Source organism: Anabrus simplex, chromosome 5 (assembly GCF_040414725.1).
Source record: "Anabrus simplex isolate iqAnaSimp1 chromosome 5, ASM4041472v1, whole genome shotgun sequence".
Classification (NCBI taxonomy): domain Eukaryota; kingdom Metazoa; phylum Arthropoda; class Insecta; order Orthoptera; family Tettigoniidae; genus Anabrus; species Anabrus simplex.
The window spans coordinates 6,590,179-6,615,641 of record NC_090269.1 but is presented as its reverse complement, the minus strand read 5'-3'; the positions used below and the strand labels follow the sequence as shown (position 1 = coordinate 6,615,641).

Genomic DNA, 25,463 nt, shown 5'->3' with positions numbered 1-25,463 from the left:
TAGGAGGTGGCATTTATTATGGCAACCAGTACACGCCTCCCGTTTCAGCCAATCTCATCTCGACACGCACTCTCCCTTTTCCTACCCCCGCTGTCTGACAGCTTCGAGAGGCAGTCGGTCCGAGTTCCACGTTGCCAATATAGTATACCGTAGCACATGTGGCTGGGCTAACAATGTCTACTTTGAGTGATATAATTATCTGTATAGTGTGTTTTTGAAATCAGCTAAATATTATAGTGCTATTGTGTTCGTGTTAATAAGTGTATCGTTATCGAGGCTGGCGTTCTAGTGTAGTGTACATTTTAGTATTGTGTAGTATAGTGTCATTTTAACACCATCGCATTTACTGAACTCAGAGCGCCGCTAAACGACAACGAGGGCGACTTAGAATTCATTCACCTAGAAAAAAGGCAAGGGTAATGGGAAGGCATGGCTTCGCTATTCGTGGTCAAGCTCGCGATATGGTATGTGCCGTACGGGAATATTTTGAGGCTGAAAGGGAAAATGGAGGCCCACTGATAGACGTTAACAAAGTTGTAGAAAGAACAGCAGCAGCTTTAAAAATTTCTCAAGCTACAGTAATTAGAATAGGGAAAGAAAAAGAAAAGAAAGGAAAGGAGCCATGGGAAGAAGCTGAAGGGGAAAGAGAGGGAGTGGATGTACCTGGACCATCGCACGACGGGTTATCAACACTGGGCAAAACCTGGCACTATGACAAACGTGTGACCAGTATGGATGGTTTCCAGGAAGGAGCAATTCGACGGCATATATATGCCTATTACAAGAGAAAGGAACACCCAACACTACGGAAACTACATACGAGTCTTAGAGAAGATAAATTGTTTTTTGGTAGTGCGTCTTCCCTTCGAATCTCCCTTCATAAGTTAGGATTTTATTTTGAAAAATACTCAAACCGAACTGTGTTGATGGAGAGACATGATATCGTAGCTTGGCGCTGTCGCTACTTGAGGGCTGTTAGGAATGCAGATTACGAAAGCATTGTGTGGCTTGATGAAACATTTGTAAACGCTGGCCACACCTTAACCAAGGGGTGGTCAGATAGAACACCAGAAGGCACAATGAAAGCCCCGTTAGGAAAGGGAAGTAGGATCATTGTCCTGCATGCTGGCACTGCACGAGGCTTCGTTCCAAATTGTTTCCTCATGTTCCGGTCGCGAAAAACAGGGGACTACCACGAAGAAATGAATGCTGCTTCCTTCACGGCATGGTTTGGAAATCCCCTCCTTAAAAACATTCCTCCCAAGTCCACCATTGTTATGGATAATGCTCCATATCATTCTGTAATAGCGGACAGAGCCCCAACAATGCAGACGAGAAAAGCTGACATGCTGGCTTGGGTAGAAAGACATGTCTTGCCTCGGAACACAGATATTACCATTGAACCTTGTACTACAAAGTCGGAGCTAATGGAGCTTGTGACAGCTTACAAACCGAAACCCGATTATGTCATCGATGAGATAGCAAAAATGAATGGCCATCAGGTGATCAGGCTGCCTCCTTACCATGCCCATTTGAACCCATTTGGTCACAAGTGAAGGGTTACGTAGCTGAGAACAACAAGAGGTTCACCATCACTGAAATAGAGAGACTGACCAGAGAGGGTATTGAGAATGGGCCTCTGTGGTGAAACACACATGGGGACTGACGCAAAGCAGTGGAAAAAGGAAGGAGTTTTAGAACACTGTGTGGAAGAAATGATCATCTCCCTCGGTTCCGGTTCCAGCTCCAGCTCCGCAGGTGAAGAAAGCGATTCCTCCCTGGGAGTTGCTCCACTCACACCGTGAAGGTGAGTAATTTTCTACTGTGATGAACTTCTCCAAAGTGCATTTTAAAGCTGAGTAACCAGTAAGGGAGTCTGCTTTTTGATAATCAGTATCATATGCATAAAATGTAATTTTGGATTTTCTTGAAAATTGGTAATGCAAATTTTCCAGTTTTAGCATGAAGTCGACAAAATTGCCTTGAAAAGCTAATGTTTGAATTGAAGTATAAGAGGTGTTTCCAGTGCCCTTCGAAATTTTGATAATGATGATTATTTTTTGTCTCTGAAAATAATAGTTATAATTTCTTCTTCTTCTTCTTCTTCTTCTTCTTCTCTTCTGTGCTTTCTTCTCATTAAGGTGGATGGACTTCGACTTTTCGAATTTTAGACAAGGCATGTGAGATTTTAGAAATTAGGAATCATGATCTATGGTTAGAATATATAAGTTTTTTGTTTTGCTTCAGATTTCAATAAAAAGAGGTTCTATGACTAATGATTGCAAGTTTAAAGGCACTCGAAACGACAAGACGGACTTTTACCTCGCACAACTCTTAATTCCAATTATAGTTGGCATTTTAAATTGTGCCGTTGCGTATGACAGGGTCCGAAAGATTTCTCCTCTTTGTACAAAAATCTCTTAGATATTTTTCTCACCCTCACCTGGATTTGAACCCAGAATGTTGAGCAGGCCTGTCAAAATGCCATTCTGATACTGAAATCTACCTAAAATTAAAATAAATCTTCCGGAGAGAGACTGATTAAAGCCTATGAGGAAGGGGAATTAGTTGTCTTACGATATTTGAGCTAATAAAATTACTGCTGAGCCACCTTGGAATAATAGCAACGATATTTAACGTTTCTCTAACACAGCGTTCCCACTCCACGTGCTGCGAACTGTCAGAACGCGCACATTGTTTTAATAGCACTATAGTGCCTTAACTTCCAATTCCTAATGATTACAATTAAGGAGCTATTTGATGGTGAGAAGGCGACCCCAGACTAGAAAATAGAGACTAACGTCTGCGAGGATTCGTCGCATTGAGCATGTTGTCACTTTGTAATCTGCAGGCCTTCGGGCTGAGCAGGAGTCACTTGGTACGCCAAGGTCCATCAGAGCTGTTGCGCCATGAGGTTTGTCTGTTTATTTTTAATAAAGTTAACTGAGGCAAGAAGAGGGAGTAAAAGGCAATAATTACAAGAGAATATCACAAGTAAATATTTTATTTTATATCAAAATAATGTTTATAAAGGAAATTAAGCAGAAGTGGCATTATGATTTTAAAATTCTTATGCTGAAACATTAATTTCTTAATCAAGCAATGAACATCAGAGCACACATCTCTCTTATTGCACAACATTCTCCTGACTCCAAATGACAATATAATAAACTACGTAAGATTATACTTGTAAAAATCATCTTGTTTCATTTGTGCTCTATTCTGGTTAAAAACAGCATATAGCCTGTCTTGACCTTAGATTACAGAACACGATGTATGGGGGGTAAATGTTTACTATTAACCAACCCTGTATTCAGCGGATGATACCACCCTCTCTCGCTATGTTTTTGTATACACTATCTGATCAAATGCATGTGGATACCCCTAGACGTCACCATAAACTGTTGCTGCTGAGGGCTTGATGTTCATAGCTACAAGATACCTGCTACAGAATGGCTAGAGCAAGGAAGCTTAGTGACTTAATGCTGAATGGTTGCCACATCAGTAAGCAATCAGTCAAGGCCATTCCAAGCTGTCCAAGTCAACTGTCGGGGAAACAGGCTATGTGAGTTAACAGATGGGGACCATTGAAGAATGTGTTATGAGAAAATCGCATGATTGTGTGATACCATCACCTGTGAATTCCACAGTGCCACTAGCTGTGCAGTGAGACAGGAGGTACAAGGACTCATAAACCACACGTTTTGTTTGCTGGTGGTGCAACTATACTGTATCTCAAAATAACCTGGGAGTCACCAATAACTCCAGCCACGTACATGGTGTAGTACTACTCACGTAAAAACAGCAAGATCAAGAGATAGTTTGAATAACCTCTAAATAACATGTTATGAAAAGAATACCACATTTGAACAATGGCCAGAATGAATAAAGCAGATATTCTATATAATTCTGAAGAATTAAATTTCTGGAAGCAGTAGTGGCGATTGGGGGGAAGGGAGGCAGTCACCCCCCACTCCCACTTTGTAGAGAAAGCATTACATTTTTATTCCATTTTATTTGCTTGAAACTATGAATTATAGGAATTATTAAAAAAAATTAAAAATAAAGCAATTTGTACAAGTGCTGTTGTCTTATCTTTCTTGTACTTTTAAAATTTTTTTTAAATTAACAAAATTATTTGCGGAAATACGCACAAAATGTCATTCGTCGCGGCTCACTGATTTATATAGCGCCACATCAAGTAGTGAAACTTTTGCATGTGCTGTGAAGAAGGGTAGTAGGGTTATATTTGTTTGCCAAGGTCATGGACACTGAGGTATGATTCAGCTGCTTGCCGCGCACATCATCAATCTGGCAGTCTCTTTAGGGTCCGTTAGTTTCTTAGTGTTTAGTCAAATATTTAATGATTTTTAACTGTTTGTCATCCATAACGCTCAAATATTATCACCCACCTGCCATGCTGAACGCTCCAAAGCTCTCGACACACTCACGTTCATTAGAAGTGTGTTGAGAGAGATATTGAAGGGTCTTTTGAAACCATACTGTATTCCGTTTACTCAGCAAGTTGTCAGGACCTTGTTGACAGCATTTCCCGTATATATTTCCTAAGCAGACCTACTTTATAAACATCGTCTTTAGTTAGAAATTATTCTCATTCAAGTTCACACCAAGTTGTCTAATCATGGAGTTGTGTCGAAAGGTTCTTATGCTGTCAAAAACATATCAGATGTAAGGCTCTTCAGGCGTTTGCTCTATTAACCAGTGTTTCGTCTTAGGTCTGACACTACACTCATCAGAGTGGGATTCCATTCGGAATTGCTAGGCGGGCAATAATTCCATTGTGGAGTTTTATCTCCTGTATGCAGTTATCAGACTGTGTCTCTTATAAGGGCTTCTGATAAGTTCACCTGCATACACCCCAGCGTCAGTGGGTAGGGTCTGACACATCCCACTCTGATGAGTCTAGTGTCAGACCTAAGACGAAATGCTGGTTAATAGAGCAAATGCCTGAAGAGCCTTACATCTGATATGTTTTTGACATACTCTATTGGTGAAAAATATCTAATTCCCTCCATAGGAATTTAGAATTTTCCATTAGGTTCTTATGCTGTCAACAAATTCAGATTCTGTGAATGACGGAACAGTGAAACGAAAAACCGGTAAAGGCAATGAAGAAATAGAAATTGCGTGTCCTCATGCTGTCATAAATTACACACGACATGTGGGTGGCGTGGACATCAGTGATCAGAAAAGAAAATACTATGGGGTTGGGTGATCATCTAAAAAATAGTGGAAATTTATTTTTCATTTTGTGATCAATGTGTGCGTTGTGAACAGTTTCATTTTTTATAATATGAGTAATCGACCAGCTCTCACAGTTCATGGAAACAGACAGCTGAACTTCCGGCGCAACTGGTGCAACAGCTGATCGGGAACTTCATGTCTCGCAAACGTACAGGCAGGAAAATAAGTTTACCCATCGGCTGTCCATCCCCTAAATTATTTCATTCTTCTGTGAAGATACCTGGTTGTGCCAAAGTGTGTGCTTTGTGTTTACAAATGAAAAATAGGGCAGCTTCTGGGAGAGGCAAACAAACAACATTAAAATGTAAGCAGTGCAGGACGGGGTGCTTTTTGGAATACCATCTGGAGCGAAATGTGGACATTCAAAATTAGGGCAAGTACACATTTTTATGCACTAATCATTTAGGAACAAAATGCAAAAGAAATTACATTTTTATCTTTATTCGTTAGACTTCTAGTTATTATCTTTTAAAGGGTGGTATTTATGCTTCTGTGCCTATTGGGATTTAAAGGACTCTGTCAGAAAACACTAATTATGGCCGGGCAGCCACCTTTAAATGGGGTACGGCAAAGGGTTAATTGTATTATCACGCTGTACTTCTATTTAAGTGTAATATTGTTTTACTGAGTGGCATTGAATCAAAATCTCAAAAAACCATTGAGTTATTACTGCACTTAAGTTGGTAAACTGTCAACCTTTACCTCTCTGTCAAAATTCGCTCACAGAGCATCAAGAAACATCCCACAAACCCGGGTAATTTTTTTGTTGTCTCTACATATTTTTGCCCTCCCCCCCCCCTTCTAATTCCCAATCGCCACTACTGGTTGGAAGAAGGTACTCAATTCTGTGCATAGCGTTGTAATCACTGTCGGAGTCGAGTTCATTACAAGCCATTCAATGGCATCCTCTACTAGTTGGTCTCTGCCCCACGTTATTTTCTTTTTTCTCAATGACGTGTGTTACACACATTTCTCAACACTGAAGAGACGGCATCAGTTTTCTTTCTTCCACAGGGATAGAAGTTTTGTTGGCTCCACAGCCATTCAACGAACCTTAAAACTTCTTCCCAACTGCAGCGCATTATCACCTACCTGACACGTGTAGCACTCAATGCTCTTCAGTTTGTAAAGGATTCCCTTAATCTTATTCCTCTTTTCCCATGGCTGGTTTGGCAGTACCGAATGGTAAGGCCTATTGGGTTCAACAGTAGCTCAGATGGTAGAGCGCTGGCTCAGTCCAGTAATATTTGAAGGTGCGCAAATACACCAACCTCGGGTCGGTAGATTTACTGGCACAAAAAAGAACTCCTGCAAGACAAAATTCTGGCACTTCAGTGTCTCCGAAAATCTTAAAAGTAGTTAGTGGGCCATAAAATCAATAGATTAATTATTATTATTAGGTTCAAGATGAGAGAATATTAACAGAGCATTCTTTGAATACGTCTTCATTAATTTCTTCGTGATACGTCTTTCGTGGAGTTATATTCAAAATATGGTAACCCTCCCTCCATGAAACCTTTATCACTGCTGATATGAGTATTTTTTTAAAGCCCCCCCCCCCCCCCCCTCCTTCCCTGAAGGATTATTTAATATTCAAAATTCTGAAATATTTTGTGTGATGATAAGAATGAACATGGATGCAAGATGTGTTAAGTGCATGCAGTGGTTAAGTCGGAAGCAACAACAGTTCTATAGGCCTAATACTCTGCAAATAGTGAATAAAAATTGAGGGTTTGTAGTATAAGCAGCGATCACAGCACAGGTTATAAAGTGATGACAATAACTGTAGGCCTATAGCTCATTCCACGTTAAGAAAACAGTACTGCTCTTATGAACCTACAAGGAGTGAACACACCCCCACCCCCTCTGAAACACCCATAATTCCTCGTGATTAAGGGATATTATACTGTATTTTGCAATGCATTATGAAAGATAGATAAAAAGGATGAGACATGCCCGTGAGTTATTAAAATAACTACACAACATTTTCTTTTTCATAAATATATTCATAGGGAGGAGCACAATGACAGGAACAGCCATTGTTTTGTTGCCTTTCTTCATTTTCCTTCTTCTGTGTTGCTCTGGTGTAGACCCTCACTCTGTGCGTGTGTGTTTTTAGGCTTTAAATCAGTGTGCACTTGCCTTGTGTTGACTGAGATTTGGTTGCATATTGTATAGTATTTCTGTGTGATCTATTATTCTTGTACTGTACAGAAGCTGTTACTGAAGATTTTGGTGGTGCTGTGTGCAGCGATACATCATGCCATAACTTGTACTGATAAAATAAAATAACCGTGTGTTTCATTTGTGCTTGGTTTTGTTATTTAGCTGTTCTTTCTTAAGCTTACTTTAATTTTACCACTTTTTCTTTATGACCTAATTTAAATTTTACTATTGTACTTGTGAGCGATACGACAGCACAGTAGTACCCCACACGTTGCCTGGGGAAATTTATTAAATGCAATCAAATGCATCCCTCACCCCTCGAGCCCATCAAAAATATTATTTTTCTATTTTCTCCTCCAATTTGCTGTGCACTTCAATGCTGAGGTTTTCTGTGTGCCGTAGTTTATCTCTGACTGTACAAACAAAAAATAGCCCCCGTCAACTCCCCGTCCCCTTTAGTTCATAAAAATAATTTGCAGCTTAGTTTCTTCCGCTTTTTACCTTGACCTTAAATATGGGTACTGATTTTCACAAATTTATGTGCCGCCCTTTTTCCCCTGATGCTGCTGAGCAAAGCTGTTCGATATGGCAACTCTGTTGTCATAAGAGCAATACTGTTTTCTTAACATTGAATGAATTATAATTATCTACATGTCATCTTAACTTGCGCAGAAATATTCTGTATGGTAACATTTAGTGATTTAACGTTAAGAATTTCATTCTTCAGGTTCCGTATTGAATCAAGATTCACAATAAAGAAAAAAAAATGATAATATCCACCTTTTCAATACTATATATTACGTGAAAATTTACATTTTTGTTAAATCATCACTTTTTTTTGTACATCTGGACCGGTTTCAACAAGATTCCATGTCATCATCAGCCAAGGACTAATTGCACAAAGACAAAATACATTGATCATGACTTCCATAGCAATATCACAATAATAGTTCATATACATGATAAAGCTAAAATGATATTTATATATACAAGCTGATTGTCAGTGAGATAAAAATGGTTGTTTTTCTATAGGGTGTACATCTTAGTATTACTAATTAAAAGAATAACTAGTTAAAAGAAATTAATTCTACTTGTAGCAAAAAACAATTATCAGCCTTTGATCTATGTTGCCTCTATCTGTTGAACATTCGGATTCATTATATAAAGGCTTTATGGCGATGTTTGACATATTAAAAGAAGTGAACAAACACTTAGAGTGTTCCATATGAATACGTGCACATTAAAAAGTAAAATTATTCTAATGGGGCTGCAACTTGGACTTAACAAATGAAGAATTTTAATGTATTGTCCAATGTAACCAAATGGATTAGTTGTCACTGCAAGTGGTTACATTGGACAATACATTAAAATTCTTCATTTGTTAAGTCCAAGTTGCAGCCCCATTGGAATAATTTTACTTTTTAATGTGCACGTATTCATATGGAACACTCTGACCAAGTTTTTGTTCACTTCTTTTAATATGTCAAACATCGCCATAAAGCCTTTATATACTGAATCCGAATGTTCAACAGATAGAGGCAACATAGATCAAAGGCTGATAATTGTTTTTTGCTACAAGTAGAATTAATTTCTTTTAACTAGTTATTCTTTTAATTAGTAATACTAAGATGTACACCCTATACAAAAACAACCATTTTTATCTCGCTGACAATCAGCCTGTATATATATAAATATCATTTTAGCTTTATCATGTATATTTTTTGAACTATTATTGTGATATTACTATGGGAGTCATGATCAATGTATTTTGTCTTTGTGCAATTAGTCCTTGGCTGATGATGACATGGAATCTTGTCGAAACCGGTACAAGATGTACAAAAAACGTGACGATTTAACAAAAATGTAAATTTTCACGTAATATATAGTATTGAAAAGGTGGATATTATCTTCTTCTTTCTTTATTGTGAACATTGAGTGAACCATGAATGAAATTTGTGGCTATGAAGTCACAGCCTGTGAAGTTTTGCACTTGCAACAGTGAACTAAATCCTGAACACCAAAACAAAGATAGACTATCAACTTCATTAATAATAGTCCATTACTAAATATGAACAAGAAAGAAACCAATAATAATAATAATAATAATAATAATAATAATAATAATAATAATAATAATAATAATAATAATAATAATAATAATTTAATTCACTAGCACAATATGAACACTGTCACACAGCAGATGTTAGCGAAATGAGCAGCGACTATATGATGCAATGGCTGTTCTGCTGTTGTCACTTCGCCCCTTTCTAAAGGTACTCTAATGCACGAGTATCGATTAAGAATTGAAACTCAACAGCTTTTTAAAGTGAAAAGTGGAGCTAATGGATTTAGTTGACGTACATAAAATGTTTACGTGGAAATAACATTACTCACATAAAGTCTTTGTAATACTTTACCTGAAGGTAGCCTGTACTATTACGAATTCACTTCCCAAGGTTCTTTTTGTTTACTTTGTCTCCCAAGTCATTTGAGATAGAGTTTAGTAAACGGATGAATGGAGACGTGTGATTTGGAGTGATGAATGTTTCAAAGCAAGGGGAGGGTTTAGGGAATGATACATGCTAGTCTGTACATTGCACCCTTTTGGCAAAGGTGAGGTGGGGTTTCTTGGAAGGAACTGGGTGCTTTATTACCAAGCATGTTAAAGGTAGAAGGATTTTGACTAGCTGGGTGTTGTCTACGGTAGAAAACCAGTTCGGAGATCACAGCATTTCAGCATGAAAATGCTCTCTGCCATAAAGCAGGGTCTGCTTGTGCGGGAATGAACTGGCCATCTCGAAGCCTGACTTCAATCCTATCAAATACCTCTGGGATGAAGAAGAATGGCGACTTCACTCCAGACTCTAATGACCCACCTCACTAACTATGCTTGCGACAGTGCTGCGGGAATAATAGTCTGCCATTACCCAAGGAAGACGGTTTCTCTTACAGTGTTTCAGTTGTAATTAATGCGAAAGGTGGGGTCCAACCACCCGGTAATAATGTCTGCTACTAGGAAGTACATTCACGGAACACACAGAGGAAAGTTTTGAGTAGTAGAAGTGTAAATACATTTGATCAGAAAGTGTATTTAATGCAACTGATTTACAGGAACTGTTAATAATACTATAACATGCACTGAAGTTCATGTTCCTATAAATTTCACGATGAGAAAATACTAACTGCTCTTTACAAACGTCTTGTTGATCATAAATGGAAATAATTGCTGCAAAATTTTGTAAATAAAGACTTTTCAATAAAGTTATCAAGTTGCGATTCTGGTACTTGCAGTCTACACCAGAGATGTATAAAACTGGAAAGAAACCATGCTTTTTCAGTGCTGACTAGCTTTCGGAGAATGTGAAAAATATTTTTCAGGTATAACTTTTAGACCATGTTTGATCGACTGAAAACATTTTCCATGCCTTCTCAGAGATTATTTCAAAAATTTTCTAATATTTGTTAACAGATACGCAAATTAGTTGCATCTTCTGACCACGTGCTCTTGCATGTCTGTTCAAGTCTACCTATTCCTTGAGAACCCATATAAGGTAGAAATTCATCAACATACTATACATGATCAAAATTGAACATAACAATTAAGTTCTGGTTTATACATTCTTTTACATTGGTGTAATATTACTCTTTTTGTGACAATTGACGATGTCTATGAGCGTTTATACAATAATTAATTTACATGCTTGGAAACTGTGAAGATATTCTCACATTTCCAATGATGTTACAACTCATGAATGACAGGGAATTTACAACTGGAATTTATTTTTTTACTGAGCAAACAGCACGGCTAAAACTTTGCTGCTTCACTCACTCGTATCTGTCTGTATGACTCCACCGGAGTCACTGGCACACATACGCACCTTTACGTCATAGTTCCGAACACAGGATTGTGGCGGCATATGCTTGGTCCATACTCTTCGTACGCAGCCTTGGTGTGACAAACCTGGTAGAATTCCGGCTAAAACAAAAACATGACCATGTAACGGTGGTACCAACTCAACGAGGGCTTGAAAGGAGGGGTAGGTAATATGAAAATGAACATGACCAACACTAAAGTCGGTACAGAAGAAGTCTAAGAGCAGGAACAGGTAGATCACTTCAAGTATTAAGGATGTGTGTTCCCCAGGATGATAGTACTCTATATTTACTGGCATAATTCTCTTACTTCTTTCTTTGAATATTGCAATTAAGAACTTTGGTACGAGAATTATGCCAGTAATTTTATTGAATGGGGAATTTTTTACAGAATAAGTTAATTTCCATGCAGCTTGGGTACGTATAGTAAAAGTCCGTAATAGCGAGTATGGGGTATAACGAGAATCCCGTTGTAATGACAGGTTTTTTATGTCCCTTCAAAATTCCTATATTAAACTGTACAATAGCCTTCGGTTACAACGAGAACCCTTTCACAGAGTCACCTGTTATCACGAGAGATTTTAACATGTTTTATTTTCCGTCATCGGCATTTACACACTACATGTTACAAATCTTCAGCGTAAAAAGATAACAAAAAACTATGGATTATTTTTTTCCGCATAACTCAATATTTCACAATTTTTGTATATTAGTGTGACCATTTTACACAGTTAGATTATAAAACCTTCTACAAAAATATCGACAAACATTGCAGCTCGTAATCTATAATCTATATAATCTATAATCTATAATTGTAAACATTGTAGCAGCGGGTCTCATGTAAAGGATTTTATTGGCACCATTATACTCTCGGCTGTTTCTAAGTTGTGTTTGGGAGTCTTCATTCCTTTTGAAAACAGTATTGGTAATAAAACAAATCCACTTCGTTCTGTTGTGACTTTACATATTTACAATGTCGAGTGGGAAACGAAAATCGTTAGATTTGGCTACAAAATATGAAATTGTGCAGGCTTGTGAAAAAAGCAGTGTGAGCAAAAGTGAAATAGGCAGGCGGTATAATTTAACATCTTCGACTCTATTTACTATCCTTAAAAATAAGGAAAAAATCAAAGACGCTGTTTTAAAAAGTAGCATTCCAAGCGGGAGCGGAAAACTGCGTGGTGCGGACCATGCTGACCTTGAAGCTGCCCTTTTTGAGGGGTTCACCCAAAAACGAGCTGCAGAAGTTTCTATTTCAGGGCCCGTGTTAAAATCTAAGGTGCAAGACTTGGCTCTCAGACTAAATATTTCAGACTTCCAATGCAGCGATAGATGGTTAAACCACTTTAAAGCCAGGCGTGGCATTTTGCTTCACACAATAAAAGGCAAATCGGGAAGTGTAGACGAAAAAGCAGTCAATGACTGGCTTCCAATTCTCTGTGAAATTCTTAAAAGGTAGAGCCCAAAGATGTCTACAATGTTCTGCATTCACACAGCCAACAGTTCGAACTATGCTGTTCACAGAACCAAAAACTGAAGACAGAAATTTAAATTAACACTACACAGTACAGGCAGTTTGCTTTTAATGTCACTAATAGACTTCTTCACATGTTATGGAAAGGAACTCTATCTTTTAAATAAACAATAGCACAGTCTGTTCACATCTCACACAGTAGGCAATTTTAGACACACGCACTAAGGAAAGTCACGACTTAAGCAACACAAGAAGTGGTTTTACTCTGCGTACGACAGCAATAACTAAAAGCATCAGATTCAGTCACACCACAAGGAACAACAATTTTTGACAGCAGTAATAGCAGCTCGATAAAGCGCTGATGTCGTCCATGCTTTCGTGTTTGCTTCATACGTGCACAAAATGTTACGCAGGCCTTCAAATGCTCACAGGTTGACAGACTTGCTGATAATAATTGGTTTCAGTTTATCACTACCATCCATGCTGCAGTACAAAAGAACTGTTAGTCTTTCTTTACTGCGTTTTCCACCTTTGCATGGGTCGCCCTTCACCACAAGAGTCCTTTGGGGTAATAAATTACAGAAAAGTGCAGATTCATGACTCTATGGTGACTCGTCAATTCCAGCCGCCTTGCCTCGTTTCATTCTTTTAGTGGCCCACTCAATTTCTGTTGTGGACACCTCGTTTTCCTTATCTTCCATCTGCACTAAATCTGGTTTTTCGGTTTCTCCTTATACTGAGGTATTCTGCACATTGTAAAGCTGTTCGAAATATTTTCCTCACCTCTGCAATATATCCTGCTTCTGTGTCATCACTTCCTCCTGTTCATTTTTAATGAAGTTAGCACCTTCACCTGGGTTTTTATTCTTTTTTTACCCACTGGATAAGATCTTTTTGCTTCCAGTTGTATCCTCTTGCAGAGATTCAGTGAATTTTTCCAGTATTTCTTTTTCTCTTCTTGAACCACCTTGGAGCACTCCTTCTTGCAGTGCCTGCATTCTGCTGTTCTGTTTCTCAGCCATTTTTTCCAAGCTTGTTTCTTCCGTTTAACTATATGTTTTACCTTCTCATTCCACCAGGGCGTTTCTTGATCTTTCTTCCTTCCTGATACTCTTCCACAGGTCTTTTCTACAGACTCCATCATGATTGTTTTAAAGTATGCCCATTCTTCTTCGACCCTTTCGATGTCTTTCTTAGGTATACTTGTTTTAACTCCTCAGCGCCGACATTTATACGTGGTATAAACCCATACATGGTTTCGCATTTACGGCTATAGCGCGAAGAGTTTTTGAGTTATGGAAATGCAAATTGTTTTGTTTCCAAGAAGACATTTTCGGGTTTATCAGCGTTATAAATAAGAATTGATAATCGTAAAAATGAAATTGTTTTTGTAAGGACAAGTATTTGTCAAGTAAGTCTGAGCACTAATCTCTGTCTGTTTGCTTCATTCATTCTTTCTCACAAAATAAAATAAAGAAATGATCTGAGAAGTTTGTCTTTTCGCTTGATGTTCTTTGCTCTATTTGTACAGTGCAGTTTATTTATTATATTTGTCTTTATTTCTCAGCTTGTAATATTTTCGTAACTCTCCACGAGCGCACTGTGCTGCTTTCTGTCATGCGATACGAGAACCAGTTGTTCATGGTATATATCTTGTTTGAAAGACGATGTCTCGACCTTTTATCTGAAATATGTATCGAGTTGGGTTTTCCGTGATAAATGTTATTCCGCTCATTCAGTTTCGTCCTGCTGCTTTTGGTCTCGCTGCAGCTTCGTCAGTCCGTGTGACGCGCCGCCCTCAGCCGTGGTTTAACTGACAGTAACGTGCTTGAAATATTGTATAATTCAGATGAAAGTTTAGTCGGAAGTAGTAGTGACAATATAAGCAGCAGTGATCATGAAATAGATGATGTGGCAGTGGTAAATGATGAGAGGAACCAGTACTTGGAAATTTCATGTGGGAGGCTATGGATAATTATACAGGTCAAAGGAAAGTTTTCAACAGTGAATTCCGATTCCTGAATTCTCTAATAATATTCAGACAAGTCACAGGGACAAACAATGAGAAGTTATCTTATCGGGTTCGGCTGATGGAAGGTTTGTTTACAAAATACGCTCGCTCGGGCGAGGAACGAAATACTCAAGGCCGGTGCGCATCAGATAATACAGTTCCAAGGTTGCAGGAAAGATGTTTTATCAGGAAATTAGCACCCAAGAGTGAGAAACCCAAACCTCAGAAACGTTGCATGGTATGTTCAAAACACGGCGAAAAGAAGACGTCCGTGTACTGCTGCCAGGAGTGTGACTTGGGTCTCTGTCTCGAAGAGTGCTTCAAACTCTATCACATGAAACTAAATTACTAAGTAAATGTGAAACAATTATGTAATTATCTGCATGTACATAGTTCTATCATAAGGAATTCCACATTTCGTGAATATCGGGCTACTCGTATACATGTAGTAACGCTTGAATGAATCAGTGTATTTCAGTCGCGCATAGTTGAAATCTCATCCGGCCACGGGACAGGAAGATCTTTAAATGGCTGCGACGCTGAGGGGTTAATGTGTGACTGGAACTATTCATTTATTTCCTTCTCCTCCAATTTCCACACCCTTAGCTATCTCTGCCTAATCTCAGTCATTTTTTGTATCCTTCCCATCTTTAACTTAGCTATCACAATTCTGTGATCTCCTTCAAAAGATGCACTTGGGAGGGCTGTAAGGTAACTACTGTATTTAAATTTAGTGTTGTGAATGGAAACTTTAAATGCAAATGTAATATAGCCTAGAATATTTTTAACTTTCATTTTGCACGGTGAAACATCGCTGCACTTTTCGTCAGGTTTGTTAACTGGTCCCTTGTTTGAATTATGCTGGTGTGTTTTATTTTGTATTATAAAACGTTGTGTGTTGAAACTCGATTCATGTCCTGTCGATCAAAGACTTTGACAGAACTGAATATTGCAATTTGAGTATTAATGGTGTGCACTAAGTCACCAGGCATGCTGGGATTGCTAGGAATGTAAAAAACAAAAATGGCTTCATGACCGGGGGATGTTGCGTGTGTAAAGTATGAAGCACATCTCTACCTTTACTCAGGGAGCTCCGTAGAGTACCACAATAAAATAAATAAAATGGAAGAGTACAAGAAGATGGAAGAGAAATTTCTCAAGGAAATTGACAGCTTTTATATTTATTACTGTACGATAACCTATAAGTATACACCATCCGCAATGTTTGATTTATGACGATCTTCACATATAGCGAATTCTTCCAATATTGGAAGACGTTAACCAAATAACACGATCAACATTATTACTGAATTTCTAATATGTTTTCGTGCAATAAGATACGAATTTCCATTGCATTGCTGTAATTTTTTATTCAAATCATGTGTGTAATTGCAATATAACATAACCTCTGCAAATGAAGGCAGTAAATACATTACAAAAATTATGTAGTAGAATATCACAATGTTTTTCCCATGTAAATTATGCCTTACTGTGCGTTTCTCTTCCTTTTAAGAATATATCATACTGCCAGTCCAAAAACCACAACTGCTGGCTGACTTTCCTCCACATTAAAACAAAATTCTATCAAACCTTGCCAAATCTTTTCAAATCTTGTCAAACCTTCGGCAATGTTGAACTCTTTGACAAGATTTGAAATTTTTCTTGTGAAGTATTGAACTGAAAACAAAATGTGATGGTGTACGACAGGCATTTTTAGTTGTGTGATTCTGAAGTCTAGATTTAAATTGAACACAATCGATCATCCATATAGAATTCTCACTACGTCTGCTACCCGCACTAGCGAGCTATGTTGCGCTAATATTCCAGCTGGAAAATTTATAATGTCCAATAACGAAACATTTATATTGGTATTATAAATTTACTCATTCGGGACAAATATTTCAGGTTCCCTATGGAAATCAACATCTATATCATCTGTATCTATCTTGCACTGCCGATTATTAATCCCCGTTGACTGGTGAAAAGAAATATTCAAGTTCGAAATGAGAGAGAACATGTCTTCATAATTCTTCTTCTTCCTCTTCATAAGTGCGTAAATAACGTGACAGCTTTCGTTAGCTCAGTCACAACAAAGGCTGAAATAAACAACTAAGTTTGGTAATAACTATCTAACTGGCCTTACATACCACTAACTACTTTTACCGGTTTTCGGAGATGCCGAGGTGCCAAAATATAGTCCCGCAGGAGTTCTTTTACGTACCAGTAAGTGTACAGACACGAGTCTGACGTATTTCAGAACCGTACTGAGCCAGATCCAACCTATCAAGTTGGGGTCAGAAGGCCAGTGCTTCAACCGTCTGAGCCACTCGGCCCGGCAGTTGATTTTAGTACTACGTACAGTAAATAAATAAAAATGCGATACATCACAAGATATGACAGTGTGCATCACTGATTTCAGAGGTTAGTTTATTACCACGTCGGGTTAAATTTCAGAAAGGCTGTTCCCTCATAAATTTACAGCGAAAATATTATTATTATTATTATTATTTTATTATTATTATTCTGCTGGGACATACAATGTGTTTCCATGATGCATGCATGGTGAAATATTTGGCCTTTTGTGTATCTTTTCTGAAATTTAGGGAAAATCGAGTACAGTAAAACCTCGATGCATCATTTTCAGGCGGGGGCGGGGGGGGACTATGGATGCGGGAAAACTATAAATGCGGGCAGCATAAAAAATAGGTGGAAAGCAAAATAATAAAATACGGGTACTATATTGGGACATTTTTTGCTATGTAAATATTATTATAAAAACGACAATATTGGCGCGTAACCTCCGGAGCCGGGTGCAGGTCTTTTGAGTTGTGTCGCGTGATAGGCGATCGTATAATATAACTATTTAAAATAGTTTATTTGAATCCACCTTGATCAATACACTCATTAAATGAAAGAAAAACTAAATATTAAACCATACATGTTTCGGGAAATCTCAACCATTCCCTTCATCAGTGGTTAGATCAAAGAATAACACAATATGACACAATCTTTTGTTTTACAATTTGAAGGAGTATTGTGTTCCAATACACCATATCAAAGAGTAAAGAGAACTTATGAAATATTATAAAAATGATCAATACATACAATTTTGGTTGAACTGAATGAGAATACTATATAAATTTAAGATCTTCAAGTTTTTCTTCTTTTCTTCTTTTTGTTCCTTAAATGATTACAAGCTAGCCTAAACGGTGGGTTATCTTCTGCACTTTTCTCATTTAAACTTGACAAAATTTACAAACAGTGTAAAGCAATGGGTTCGCCGGCTTCAGGTATTTTAGCTAACATATTCATGAATTACATGGAATATAATAAAATAGTGGATAAAATAGATGGATTGATTACAGGGTTGAGATACATCGATGATATATTTGTTATTATTGATGAACAAAAGTTAAACCTGATGGTATATTAGAGTATTTAAATACTTTGGATAGACAAGTGCATTTTACGATGGAATCTGAAAATGATAGGACTTTAAATTATTTACATTTGACAGTTACTAGAAATTCTGGTCATTTTGATTTTCAAATTTACGTAAAAGCTACTCAAACAGATACTATTATCAGAAATGACTCCAATCATCCAGGTCAACATAAAAAGGCAACATTTTACAGTTTAATTAATAGACCTATGAACATACCTATGTCTAAGAAGAATCATAATAGAGAGATAAATATAATCCATCAAATAGCTCGTAGCAACGGATGTTCCAAAAGATTTATATATAGAATGATAAAGTGAAAAATGAACCAAAAACAACTTTAATTAAAGAGCGAAAAGAGAAAAAGAAATTCGTAGTTCTAACTTTTCGAAATAAGCACTCTTATCAACTGGCTAAAATTTTCAGGAAAAAGAACATCAATGTCACACACAAAAACTGATAATAATACTAATAAAATAATTTTCAATTCAGGTAAAATAGAGAATAAATGTATATTTAATAAATCAGGAATTTACAAATTAACATGCCAAACATGTAAACAACGATACATAAGACAGTCCGGAAGAAGTTTGGCTATAAGGTACAAAGAACACGTTAATGCGGTCAAACATAAAAGATATTCGGCAATGGGAGAACATATGGTTGAAATGAATCATAAATTTACAGACATTTCCAATGACATGAAATTATTACATTACAATAGAATTCGCACCAAAATCGCATATTAATACTAATTTCGCATTTTGGGTCACAATTCGCATTTTGTCGCACTTCTATTTATGCATAAAAGTGATTTTATTTCAGATTAGAATTACTGTAGGCTTGGATTCAGTACAAGATTAAAAAATTTTCATTTATCGCAAATGCGATTTTTTCAGGTCCCTACTAATCATATATCACTTCTACTCACACAAAGGATCTAACTAATCTCTGGGAGTACACGCTGTACACGTGAGAGAATGGGAAGTCGAAAGCACTCTTACATGAAGCATCACAATGGTGCTAGTGACCTTGAGGTAACTCATTATCAGGGGAGCCAAGAAGGAGCAGAAATAAGGATGACTTTCAAGCTTTAGAGGAGTGGCAATGCAGAACTACAACTGATGTTGTTGAATGGGATGTGTGAAATATGTCGGGAATATTATTTTCTCTATTTCATCCTCGAGAAATTGGGGTGCCTGAAATAAGCCAGTAAATATTACAACAAAAACTCGCCAATTGTACATCACTTCTACTACAAGTTACCATGCCTACATCATGCGGGAGAACGGGCGGTATACTGTTAATGGTGATTTGTACATCCACCTGCACTGAGAAGACAGGATGCTTTGTTACGTGAATATAAGAAAATATTGGATCTCTCTGACCTTCCAATTCATGACTACATTCCGAGTGCAATATCTGGCAGGTTAAAATCCAGACATCCAGTAATAAAATCTGCTGTTGAACTTTTCAACACGGGCTTCAATATAAATGATCATTGGAAAGAAAAATGGATCCAACATGCACCACCAGACATTATAACTGTTATAAATACTCAAATTAAACCAGCTGGTTTTGATCTGCCTTGACGTACGTGGAAAACTGCCAACAGGATTTGTACAAACCATGGAGTATGTAATGACTTCCTCTACAAATGGAACAAAATTTCTTATCCATCTTGTGTTTGTGGAGCGATTCCCCAGACTGATATTATACAGAAACTTTATACATGTTTCATCATTTCTGCTTTTGATCAATTGTGACAAGACCTTATATTTAAATTGAGAATCTTCCTACTCTAAGTAGAACTCAGGACTTTCAAGATTCCATTTTCAGTAAAATAATTAAGTGTCATTCTAATTGTGACTGTCATATTTACAGAGAAACTCTATACAGTGAAACCTTGATTCTCCGTTTTTGGAGGGACCACGAAAAAAAAAAAAAAAAAGTAGAACACGGGAAAACGGAAAATCCGGGAGAGAATGAACCATCAACAATTTGGCTAAATATCACAAAAATGAAATATGTGTACTTATAATCTTACAAATGCCCCTAAACCAAACCAAACTACAGCCTCAATGGCACTTCCGCCTACCAAGCGACGGTCCTCGGTACGAAGGCGTGCAGATTACGAGGTGATGCATGGTCAGTGTGACGAATCCTCTCGGCCGTTATTCCTGGCTCTCCAGACCGGGGTCACTATATCACCATTAAAAAGCTCCTCAATTGAAGGTACCGTAATCGTAGAATGACTGAACCTGGAACCAGCCCCCATATCCAGGTAAAAATACCTGATCTGGCCAGTATTCGAACCTGGGCCCTCCGGGTGAGAGGCAGACAAGTTAGACCGCAGGGCTGGCTTCAAACGTTTATTACCGGTATGCGACTTAAAAATCTCGGAACTTTACATTCAGTTCTACCGGGGAAACTTTGTCAGTTTCCTCTGAAAACTTTGTCATATACCTTTAAAAACTTCTTTTCAGTTCAGCAACTTTGATCAGCCAAACTCTTAGAAAAATCTAATACCCGTAACGCCAAGCAAAACAACAATCGACCACAAGTAGGTTTTCATTCTCTAATCTAATAAAATAAAGCACATTAGATACAAAAGCGTCAAACATGATGGCAAAATCCTATTTTTTAAATCTTCCATTGTAATTTGGTCACCGTTATACTGTTCCTAGCCAGTTTATGGAAATCTTGTACTGAGTAAATTAGGCCTACATCGACTTTCAAAGGTTATGTTGAACTTGAGAATATGGTTTCGAAAGTATCAATTCTCAAGTTCTCGAATGCATTTAGTTCTGCCTGTCACTAATCACAATCAAATTGGAAAGAGAAAAAATATCATTAACCCTTCCAAAATAACGATTATTCACGACCTTGAGCTCAACTGAAAAGCGCGCTCGCTATACAAGTCAGTACGAGTGCGAAATGATACAACATTTTAAAATGTAACGTACGCAAATAAAACGTCTGCGGTTTTTATAACATTTTAACACAAAAACATGAAATTCCCAGTCTTATATTAGGACCAAAACGGTAATAGGCAATCCCAAAACCTCCCATGGCTTTATGTAAGTTATGTAAAGTGCAACATCTGTTCTGGTCTTGATAACATAATACGATAATATTAAAATACTAAATTTGTGTTACTTAAGAAGGAGTAGTTTCAATTCCTGCCTGAAAGCCTAGTGACTATACAGTGCCCTGAGGGAAATGCCGAAAACCTAAGTCACGATTAGAATGACACCACAATATAATTATTTTCACCCAAGTTAGAACTTTGCAAGTATTGAGTTTGACCTAGAACTGTAAGATTCTCAAATAAATAAAAAGTCTTGTCATAACAGAAATGTTATACAAAGGTCAAACCCTGGACATAATGTAGATGTTTTGCAAGTATGAACATTTGACGAAACTCGTTCTGTCTTCAAATAGAGCTGTCGAAATGCGCTCTGTCTCCTTCCAATTGTTGTGGGCACTCTCTGCTTTATGATTTCCGAGGATTCTCTAAACAATATTACCCGAATGCGATGCTGATGATCCCTTATGCAAGTTCACCGCTGATCGCATTTCCAGTACAGTACTTCTTCAAATTACCGCAATGACGGGACGTCAACAGGAAGATCCTTAAGTATGCCGTAGCTGTCCTTTCGTAAGACACAGTTTCTTGAAAAACGCGTGATCGAGGATTTAGTGTTGATGGGACTGAAATTTCTGGACGGTTGATCTGGGAAATCGTTTCTTCAAGGAACGGATAATGTGAGATATTTACAACGTGATTTAATTAGGAGGCTCGTGGGACTTCGTAATTTTAACAAATAATATGGGAAAACGTAGTTTCTGGGAACGTATAATAGAGGTTCTACTGTATGTGGTTCAACCTTTGTATAACATTTCATTTATGAAAAGACTTTTTATTTATTTGAGAATCTTACAGTTCTAAGTCAAACTCAATACTTTCAAAGTTCTAACTTGAGTGAAAATAATTATATTGTGGTAAGTGTTATTCTAATCGTGACTTCAAGATTTTGAAATTGTGATTATTTAAAGTTTTATTCTCCAGATACTTTTAGGGGCATCATAAGTCCCATATTAACCCCTCAGCGCCGACCTCTATACGTGGTATGGTTTCGCATTTACAGCTGTAGCGCGAAGAGTTTTGGAGTTATGGATTTGCAAATTGTTTTGTTTCCAAGAAGAAATGTTGGGGTTTATCAGTGTTGTAAAATAAGAATGTAGTTGTTTTTGCGAGATTAAGTCTCTGCCTGTTTGCTTCATTCTTTCCCACGTAATAAAATGATCTGACAAGTTTGTCTTTGCTCTATTTGTACAGTGCGGTTTATTTATCCTATTGTCTTTATTTCTCAGCTTGTAATATTTTTGTAACTCTCCATGAGCACACTGTGCTGCTTTCTGTCATGCGATACGAGAACCAGTTGTTCATGGTATATATCTCACTTGAAAGACGATGTCTCGACCTTTATCTGAAATACCGTATTTACGCGAGTAATCCCCGCAAATTTTTTAAACAAATTTGAGGCACAAAATCGGGGTGCGGGTTTTATTTGCGTCAGGTTTGCCAACACGCTCCTGGCTCACCTAGTTTTCGATGCTGAGTGTACAGTTATGCTTTGTGCAAGCGTAGATGGAAGAAAACTGTCTCCATATGGACGTTCACTCCAAATATGAGGTGCGTGCGACAATTCGATTCCTATGGGCCAAAAGGAAGAATTGGACGGACATTCATCGTGAAATTAGTGCTGTGTATGGGGAGTGGGCCATTTCCTGGCAAAGTATCATAAAGTGGTGTCAGCAATTCAAAGCCGGACGCACAGATATCACGGACAACCATCGTGAAGGCAGGCCCCGTGTCAACAGTGTGAATGCGATCATTAGACAGAACTGGCGCATTAAACTGAGAGAAATCGCGACGCAGCTGAACATGTCCCATTGTTCACGCGGACCTTGGATATCCCGGTCTGTACACTCCAAAGATATCAAGTTGCGTATTATCTTTAGAAATGAGCCTTACACCTTGAATTTCATGTGTATCATCTTTAATTTTTTCGTAGCTTACAAATTCTTCTTTCATCAGAATGAATAGGCTACTCCCCCTACCACCATTCCTATCCTATCTCTATGATGCACACTCCAGTTCCGTGAGAAAATTTCTGTATCCATTATATAATTTCTCAGTCATGATTCAACTCCTATTACAATATCTGGTAAATATATATCTATTAAATTACTTAATTCTATTCCTTTCTTTACAATACTTCTACAGTTCAACACTAAAATTTTTATGTCATCCCTACTTGATTTCCAGTTCCCTGTTCCCTTATTGTCGCTCATTAGGCCACCCCGTTTCCATGAACGTACCTCCCTATTACCCTTCCAAACAAATTTCCTAACTTATACGTACCACTGCGATTTAAGTGAAGGCCATAGTGAAAGACATAAGCTTCATTATTGTTTCCGTATTGAACTGAGATCATAGAGATGTCATTTATAAGGTTCAAAGGTGAAAAGGTTGAACCTTATAAATAACTTATCTCTGTGGTCTGTTGCATATGTTCTTGGTTTGTGTTTGTTCCTAGCAGTAGGCTATTACTTGACTACAAAGGGCACTAGGACAGTTTTGCACTACACAAAAATGGTTGGCTGGACACACCTGTTATGGTGAGGGATGAAAAGAGTGGTGAAAACTGGTCTAGAAGACAGCAAGGTGCGACCTTCACACCAGTTGCTACCAAGCAGTGGGATTGAAAGCAAGTTTAGATGTCAGTGTGGTCTAAATGTGAATATCGCACAATTATTCGCTACAATTTATCTCGTGGATTAACTGTTGATCACTGCCTGGAGGAAATGACTCCTGTGCTGGGGAAAGACTGCCCACATCGGACAACAATTTTCTGCTGGTACAAAGAGTTCTAGAGAGGAAATTTTGGGGGTGAAGACGATCCTCGTTCTGGGCAACCGTCTGAATCAGTGACTGAAGAATACAGTGAAGCTGTGAGGAAAATGTTGCAGCATGAGAGGCGGTTGACATATCGGCAGGGAGATGAGACCCTCCACATCCCTGCACCAGCTATTCATTCAATTCTACACGACCATCTCCATGTCAGAAAGGTTTGTTCCCTTTGGGGGCCCCATTCACTTTCAGAGGAATAAAGGGCACACCTCAAATGAAATAGTGCCGAAAAATGTTAAAACAGTTTGAAAATGGTACTTCGCGTAACGTCAAGAGCATCGTTACAGGTGACGAAACTTGGCTTTATTATTACGATGTCCCAACAAAATCCCAGAACAAAGTGTGTCTGTCTGAAGATGAGAGTACTGCTGTGACTGTGCGAAAGTCAAGGTCAGTGAAGAAAAGGATAATTGCAGTATTCTTCACTAAACGGGGCATCCTGACTCGGGTTGTGCTAGAAACACAAAGGACAGTTACTGCGAAGTGGTACGGTGAGACTTGTCTGCCTCAGGTCATCCAGGCTCTCAAGCAGCTCCGTTCAAGGTCACGGCTCAACACTTGGCTCTTGCATGACAACAATGCTCCAGCACATTGTGCTAATGTAACAATGGATTTTCTTGCCAGATCAGGGTTGACTGTGCTTGATCACCCTCCATACAGTCCTGATCTTGCCCCATGTAACTTTACACTCTTCCCAGAATTGAAGATGAAGCTGAAACTAATTACTAATGTTATTAACTAATAACTCTATGAAACGTAATACTAATTGGCTTCTTACTAATAATATCAGTGAAAGATGTTATGAGTAACTGCAGCGTTTTGCATCCGATGAGGAGCTTCTGGCAGCACGGGATCAAGAGTATGAAAATGTAACCGAAGAAAAGTGGCAGAGTTGGTTGAGTGACTGGTTTCGACGTATAGAGAAGTGTATTGAGTGTGGTGGAAATTATTTTGAAAAGGTCTAAAGCGTTCACTTACAATGAAAAACTTTCCATATGTTTGATAGGCTCACTTGATATTTTCATTGTTGTGACTTTGATACATATGAGAGTGGATAAAAGAAGTGAAAATATTGTGAGAGAAGAAAGTTACTTTGCAAAAAGTGTCTGAGATAAAGAGTCAACTATTTGCAGCCTTGTGCACACTATAACCCTCCTTGTTCTTTTTACTTTTTTATTTTATGTGCTCTTCAATTTTTTTTTGAGATGGACTAGCAAAATCTTGGTTGTGGTTGGGGACAGTAGAATAACCC

General features: G+C 37.9%; 1 protein-coding gene and 1 long non-coding RNA gene across 2 annotated transcripts in view; one reads left to right on the top strand and one right to left on the bottom strand.

Moving 5' to 3' along the window:
• The window catches only part of LOC136873659 (uncharacterized), a 131,659-nt gene that overhangs the window by 70,727 nt on the left and 35,469 nt on the right, over nt 1-25,463 (top strand). The window lies entirely within an intron of this gene.
• Nucleotides 8,793-25,463, bottom strand: part of Arp3 (Actin-related protein 3) — a 95,604-nt gene continuing 78,933 nt past the window's right edge. The window contains exon 8 of the mRNA XM_067146735.2: nt 8,793-11,407. Coding sequence (XP_067002836.1) covers nt 11,312-11,407 — 96 coding nt within the window. The 3' untranslated portion in view covers nt 8,793-11,311. The remainder of the gene's footprint in view (nt 11,408-25,463) is intronic.